A 7,908-nucleotide genomic window follows, 5' to 3' on the forward strand; every position below is an offset into this window, starting at 1 on the left:
AATAATAATAATATATAATAAATATTATTTATAAATAAAGTGTATAGAATATATATTTAGTGATTTCGGAGTCATTTAGTAAACGACGGTAACGCTCAATTGTTATTCGATTGATAGTAAATGACTTAAAAAGGAACTTACGTGATTTTAGAATAAATGAAGATCCGAAAATAGGTTGTATCAATTTTAGCTTTATTAAAAACATATTTAGAATCTATTTTATTAATTTTAAAAATATTAAATTTTTAGTTGAGATCGAGCTCGAATGACAGGTCAATTTTTATGAACGATATTAAACAAGTTTAAGACTCAAACTTATGAGAAGTTGGAATTAAATATTGATCTATAATTAAGTTATGTAAAGTTTAGAGTTATTAAAAATATTTTTTTACTTTGATGAGTTGAATTTTAACACTCCGTACAGATTATTTGGAATTAAAAATAAATAGTAGACGCACCTTTTTGATCAGGTTTCAAACAGTTAATGAGTGAAATAATTAAATATATTTAATCTAAAAGTTTGGGATTTTTAGGAATACTTTTATACGACAACTGTTTAGCAATGGACACGATATAGTCATCCTTGTTAAACTATCGGCAAATAGGATTTAGATATTTTCCTTTTCATCTGCACGTTGTTGATTGTTAATATTATATATTATTATTAATTATTATTTCTCACTGTAAGTGTGTATGCATATATGTGTGATTTAGGCATATATATATCTTGTATTCATTAACCAATAAAAACCATCAACCACTGCTCGAGCCTTTCATGTTTTAATCACCTTCGACCACCATAAACCACCACACGCTACCATGAACCACCGGCCACTATCATAAACCAATCACCACCTTGAAACTTAAAACCATCTTTATCGAAGCACTACTACCACCGTCACCTTCCCTCCCTCTCTCTTCGTGAGTCCACAACCTCCATCATCGAACCTACCTTCGACAACACCCATCAACACCACGAGACAACCACCGCAAGTCACTACCATCTTCTTTTCTTATTTCTTTCTTTTTGAGCATCAAACCCGCCACCACCACAACCTCACCATGATCAATACCACCTTCTATCTCTTTAACTTCTCTCTTTCTTTTCTCAAACCCATTTTTATTGCTACTGTTTCGGTTAGAACCCACAACCTTCACCTTCGTGAACCCACAAAACCACCCAAACCATCACCTCTGTTATTTGTTTACTGCTAATGTTCCGGTATGATTACCAAATAACCACCAACACCATTCACTACAACTAGCTGCTTCTGTTTATATTTTTCTTTCAATTGACACACAACAAAGGCAAGATCACCTGTTGTTTTACTGCTCGTTACCACTGCTGTTAAGATGACTGTTTTAGCCAGAGACAACCACAAGCCACGTTTGGCTGCTGCAATGTCTATTTTTCTGTTTCTTTCGATGAAACTAACAACCAACCATTGGAACCCATTAAAATACCGTTTCTATTTCTGTTTTATATTAACGAAGGAGATGAGATGATGAACAGTGAACGTGGTGAGAAACAAAGTTGTTGAATTGATTTGTTTTTAATGATGATAAATCAATGATGATTAATGATAATGATACACGATGAAGATGAACCGAAAACCCTCCTGGAACTAGCAGTTGTACTTCAAATTTTTTTTTAAAAACCCACAATCCGTTCCATTCAATTAACTTGTTGGGCCAAGAAATCCTTTTAGTTATCATGGGCTTGTGGAATTGTTTGGGCCGTGGTTGTTAGATGGTTGGGCTAAAGTCCTTCAAATTTATGTTGGGTCGAAGTTATAGTATAAAACAATTTAATGTATAAATTAAAACCGAAAGGAGATGGTAGTGTGTGATTAACCGAGAGGTCTTGGGTTCGATTTCGGTCCATGGCATTTTTATTTTGGGAAAACTCTTTAAGGTAGCTTTTCTATTATTATCATTATTATTATTTAATTAATAAAATATATCACAAACTATGATCATTATTATAATTATCATCATCATTATTATTATTATTATTATTATTATTATTATTATTATTATTATTATTATTATTATTATTATTATTGTTATTATTATTATTATTATTATTATTATTATTACTAAAAGTATCATTATTTTTTTAAATTTATCATTTTTTTATTAAAATTAGTGCTATTATTAAAATTAACATTCTTATCAAAATTATCTTGTTTTATCATAATTATTATCATAATTAGTATTATTTTTATCATTATTACTATTAGTATTACTAATATATCAAATAAAGATTTTTCTATTTAAAAATATCTTATTAACATAAAACATAACTATATTGAGATTTTTGTAATAAATATTAGTTATCTATTTAATGTATATAAAAATAAATATATCTAATTAAGTTACTAATGGAACATATAATTTATTAAAATAACAACTATATCAATAATAATATGTAAATTTGTTCGATTACCATGATATGTGTTAATACATATATAAATGATATAGGTTCGTGAATCCGAGGCTAACCCTATACTTGTTCAATGTCGTCATATATATTTTTACTACAAAATACAGTATGGTGAGTTTCATTTGCTCCCTTTTTAATTGCTTTTGCAATATATATTTTTGGGCTGAGAATACATGCGCTGCTTTTATAAATGTTTACGAAATAGACACAAGTACTTAAAAATATATTCTACGTTGAGTTGTACCACTGGCATACTTCCCTGTAGCTTGGTAACTACTATTTACACGGGTATTGTAAACGAGAATCCTGTTGATAGATCTATCGGGCCTGACAACCCCAATTGGACTGGACGACCAGTATTCAACGGTTGCACAGTACTTCGTTTTGGTGACTACACTTGGTACGGTGTAGTGAGATTTCATAATTAAGGGAATATGCGACGTTGATTAAATGTTAAGTATGGTTACCAAGTGCTCAACCACTTAGAATGCTTTACATACACTTGCGAGTGTATTATGTTTATGATTATGAAATCTTGTGGTCTATTAATATATTGAAATGATTATTATGATAAACCTATGAACTCACCAACCTTTTGGTTGACACTTTTAAGCATGTTTATTCTCAGGTACGAATTAAGTCTTCCGCTGTGCATATACTCAATTGAAAGATATTATTTGGAGTCATTCATGACATATATAGGTCAGTACCTCGCAATGGGACCAGATGATAATGACTTCGTTCAGGAGGATAAGGACGGGTTTTTACAATCAACCAATCTCGTCAATAGTAAGTCACATATGTTGATCTAAATGAGTTGCATATGTCATAATATTTAAATTTTGAGATATTTATATTTTCAGATAACAATGACAAAACAAGATAGGAACAAATGCTATAATTGCACTTATGCACATCACACAATATATGTTTCTACCAAAGTGAAATTGCCACATATTGCTTCTAAACATCTAAATGCATATTATTCTAATTCGATTAGATGTACTCTGTAATAAATAAAATTACATTCAGTAGATGTCAGTGGTGATTCGGTTCTCATTCATATTCATATTAACATTATATGATCATTCAAACTTTTGACAACTTTTATACTCATTTATAATATTAAATTAAATCACAGTACATATAATCATCATATGAGGATAGATATGAGGAAAAGTAATTGAAACAAGTTTTGAACTTGTATACAATTTAGAAACTAGCAAACTGAAGCAAATCATTTCTAGGATTTACTTATTGCCAATTTTTTATCGACAGTTAATTTACAACAAATGTAACTAATTCATGGAAAACAAACCGGGAAATAAACATATAGCTCTGATACCAATGTTGTATTTAGATAGTTTCTAGACATACCAGAAATTTTACGGCGGAAACGAATAGGATTGACGTTTAGATCACCGGTCGGGAAAGCGATCACAAATGGAAAGCTTTCACAGTTTCACGGCCTAAGTTCCTTCAACGGTTTGCAATGTTCTACTTGAACAAGTATACTCACAATCTCTCAAAAGAATATGATGTATGTTTTTTCGATTCTCTCTTTTATAATCTCTATTGAATGGTGCATATTTAACGAAATGACAATCGGAGACACATTCAATTATTGAGATAGAGACATATTCCCACTCCAACAAAATGCAACCACTCTCTTTGTTTGTGGGTGATTAATAATTAATAATGAGATAGAGACATATTCCCACTCCAACAAATGCAACCACTCTTTTAGTTTGTGGGTGATTAATAATTAATTTCCAACAATACATGCTCGGGTTTGTTAACCAAATTAGCCACTCGAATTTCTTTTACATGTTAAAAGTTATTTCACTTGTTGTGACTAATTTCCATACAGTTGAAAGCGTTAAAATTGGAGAAAATTATTGACGTTTGTGACTAGCGTGAAAAAATAAGCGTTAAAGATTGACTTATTTTTTGTAGTGGATGTAGCGGATAAATTAGATTGAATATATATAATGAGTTGTTGCAGTTTTCATATGTAGAACTAAACTAAATATAGACAATTGTAAAATAAGATTGAATATGTATATATGTTCAAAATATATATAATAAAAAAGCATATTGAAATGTATGGTAGTTTTTTAAAAAGTGGCTGCCACTTCATAAATAGAGAATGAATTTATCATTAATTTCTATTTATAATTTAATAAAACAACAAGAAATATATACCAGTATACAATTAGGACAGATGAAGAGTTGTAACAACACTTTATTTGAGTTGGGATCGAATGCTCACATATCATGCAACTCGACTTCTTACAATAAACATTATACCATATCACTGTCTTTAACACAACCCAATTTAACACAGAAGTTTCTCTAAGACAAAATGGAAGGTACAACTCCACAATAAATTAATAAAAATACAAAACAAGGATATGCATCCAACTTAACACAATCTATTTCAAGCAGCCCAACTCATGCATAAGCTTCTTCCTGCATAAATTTTGAAAAGGAAACTGAGCAGTTTAACAATTTGTTGCAATAAGAAACACATGAAATCGTACCTTTCGGAAAATAACTTTATTATCTTCCAATAAATATGTATCTTCTCTTGGTTTGCCGTGTGAGGATTAAATATATTCCAGCATCAGCAATATCATTAAACCACTTCGGTCTTCCGGTTGATAACATGAAATATCCCATGAGCAGCCCAACAAAGGTTCCACATCCATATCCCATCATAACAACTCTCCATGTGAAACCATTGTCTTCTTCGTCATCTTTTTCAAGTTGTGGCTCGTGTGGATGATCACTGCAATTGGGCAATGGAAATCCACAAAGTTTTGGATTACCTTGAAACGAGCTCATGTCAAAAGTGCTAAACTGTTCTCCTTTCGGAATACGCCCCACAAGGTTGTTTTCAGAGAGATTTAAATATTCAAGGTTTGTGATACCGGCAAGGCTTTTAGGGATCTCTCCTGTGAGTCGGTTACAAGATAGGTCTAAAGATTCAATCTCTAAAAGATTCCCTAGAGCATACGGAATTTCGCCTTTAAGGTTGTTGTGGGATAAGTTGAGCACTTTCAGTGAAATTAGATTACCAATGATATTTGGAATATCTCCTTCAAATTTGTTACTGGATAAATCAATAATCATATAGTTAACCAAAAGTTTTTCAAATAGGAGGTCCAAACCTTTTACTGTCATAACGACGGGATTATAGAATTCAGTGCCATTAATTAACAAATATTCTGGCATTGTGCTACCTCTTACTACATGCTTCATGGCATTATAATTTTGAAAGTATTTTGTCGGAAGTTGTCCCACAAACCTATTATGAGATAAGTCAAGAACTAACAGACTTTGGAATGAAACATCAACAACAAAAGAGGTTGCAATGGGTCCATAAAACATGTTTGATCTTAGGTTAAGAACTTTCAGGTTCGAAAGACCTCCCAACCAATCTGGGAATGTACCATTTAAGTTGTTGTTTTCCAAATCAAGAACTTCCAAATCATGACAATTGGATAAAGAATTTGGCAACTCTCCTTGTAAATTATTTCCCTTCAAAATAAGCCCTTGTAAGGTTCCACGATATCCAAGCGTGTTTGGAATCGTACCATGGAAATCGTTATTGCCCAAATTTATAAATACAAAATCGGAGCCAGGATTTCCAAAGCATTGTGGAATCACTCCGCCTAAATTATTATTTGATAAATCTAGTGATAATAATCCTCCCAGGTTGCAAATTGATGGAGGAAGTAATCCTTCAAGCTGGTTGGAGTACATTTGTAAATCTGCCAAGTTGGTCATATTTTCTAAACATTGTGGAATCACTCCCCTAAAGCTATTCTCAAACAAATATAGTGTGATTAAATTGCTCATGTTGCAAATTGACGGAGGGAATTGTCCATGGATGTCATTGATAGATAGATCTAATAATTCAAGATTTCTCAGGTATCGTAAGGGCACCACTGGAAACTCATTTAATTTGCAAGAGGCCAATCCTAAGTAAATCATATTAGGGTTGGCATGATGAGTAGTAGCGTTATTGGTCGTAATTGATAAACCACTGAACGAGAGATCGAGAACTTCAAGGTTTGTGAGACTTGATAACAAAGCATCCAACTCCCAGTGACTAGTAAAATTATTCGATGAAATATCTAAGTACCTAAGGTTTGTGAGTTGGAGAATGAGGGTTTGATCAATTTGGCCACCTAATTGATTGAAACTGAGGGATAAGTTCTTGATAAATGAGGGAAGACCAAACGAATTAAAGGGTACATCTCCATTGAACATGTTATTAAATAGATAGAGCGATTCTAAAGAGGGAAGAGTAAACAACCAAGATGGTAATGTCCCGTTAAGTTTGTTACCTTGTAAAGCAAGATAAGTGAGGTGTGTTAGGTTTAACGGAGACTTGGGAAGGGACCCCATCAAATTAACATAAGGAAGCCTGAGTTCTCTCAAAAGAGTTGAATTGTTAACCAATCTAATGAAAACTTGATGTTGAATTCTCAAATTGGAAGAGAGATCAAGCGAAACCAATTTCGGAAGAAGAGATATTCCTGAAGGGATTTCATCAATACTGACATTGTTAAATGACAAGTCTAGTATTTCCAAAGATGGAAGATTAAAGATGTAACCTGGTAATTTTCCTTGCAATCCTGTCGACCTAAGATTTAGTAATTCCAACGAAGAACAAGATATATTAATATAACTAGGTAAAGCTGAAGAGATATTAACATCTTGAAGCGAAAGTTTTCTCAAAAAAGTAAAATTTTGAAGCACTTGTATAAAAACATGAGGTTCAAGACTTATAGAATTTTGAGAGAGATCGAGAGACACCAAATTATGAAGAAGTGTGATGCCCGGTGGGACATCTCTATAAACCATGCACTCTGACAAGTTGAGATGTGTGAGACTTTTTGAAAACCTTCCAATTTCACGTGGAATTTGGGAACCACTAAAATTATTAAAAGCCAGGTTGAGTCTCTTGAGGTGAGGAAGGTTGAAAAGGGAGGTGTTAGGATGGAGGGTACCTTGTAACATACCACAACTAAGATCGAGACCGATAACATCACCGGTGGAGTGATCGCACGTGACTCCATTCCAATCACAACAATCAATATTTGATTTCCAGTTCATCATAATTGGATAGTAACTTGCAGAACCAAGCCCATCCTTACATGGGGTATAATAATCTCTAGGAACATCAATTGAGTGATTGATGGATAATAGGCTGTGTTTGAAGAGAAGCAGAGCCCGGGACTGTTGAGCAGAGCATTTATATTTTTTATGAGTAGTAGTTAAGCTGACATTGGAATAAGAAGAAACTGATGAACAACCAAAATATAAGAAAACTGGAACAAAGTAAATCAATTTTGAATTAATCATTTTTTTTCTTTCTTTAAATAACAAGTCTCTGTTTGTAGTTGATATATTTAAACTAACACTATAACTGTATATATACTCATAGTAGT

At 32.3% G+C, this 7,908-nt stretch overlaps 1 protein-coding gene across 1 annotated transcript; it reads right to left on the reverse strand.

The window, feature by feature from the left end:
• Positions 1–4,715: 4,715 nt before the first annotated feature.
• On the reverse strand, positions 4,716–7,182 carry LOC139877091 (receptor-like protein 32). The gene is made up of 2 exons (XM_071864504.1): positions 4,990–7,182; positions 4,716–4,918 (listed from the first exon to the last, which is right to left on the reverse strand). Exon 1 carries the CDS (start codon positions 6,860–6,862, stop codon positions 5,009–5,011), a length of 1,854 nt encoding a protein of 617 aa, XP_071720605.1. The 5' UTR covers positions 6,863–7,182; the 3' UTR covers positions 4,716–4,918; positions 4,990–5,008.
• Positions 7,183–7,908: the final 726 nt, after the last annotated feature.

This window comes from Rutidosis leptorrhynchoides, chromosome 11 (genome assembly GCF_046630445.1).
Source record: "Rutidosis leptorrhynchoides isolate AG116_Rl617_1_P2 chromosome 11, CSIRO_AGI_Rlap_v1, whole genome shotgun sequence".
Classification (NCBI taxonomy): Eukaryota; Viridiplantae; Streptophyta; class Magnoliopsida; order Asterales; family Asteraceae; genus Rutidosis; species Rutidosis leptorrhynchoides.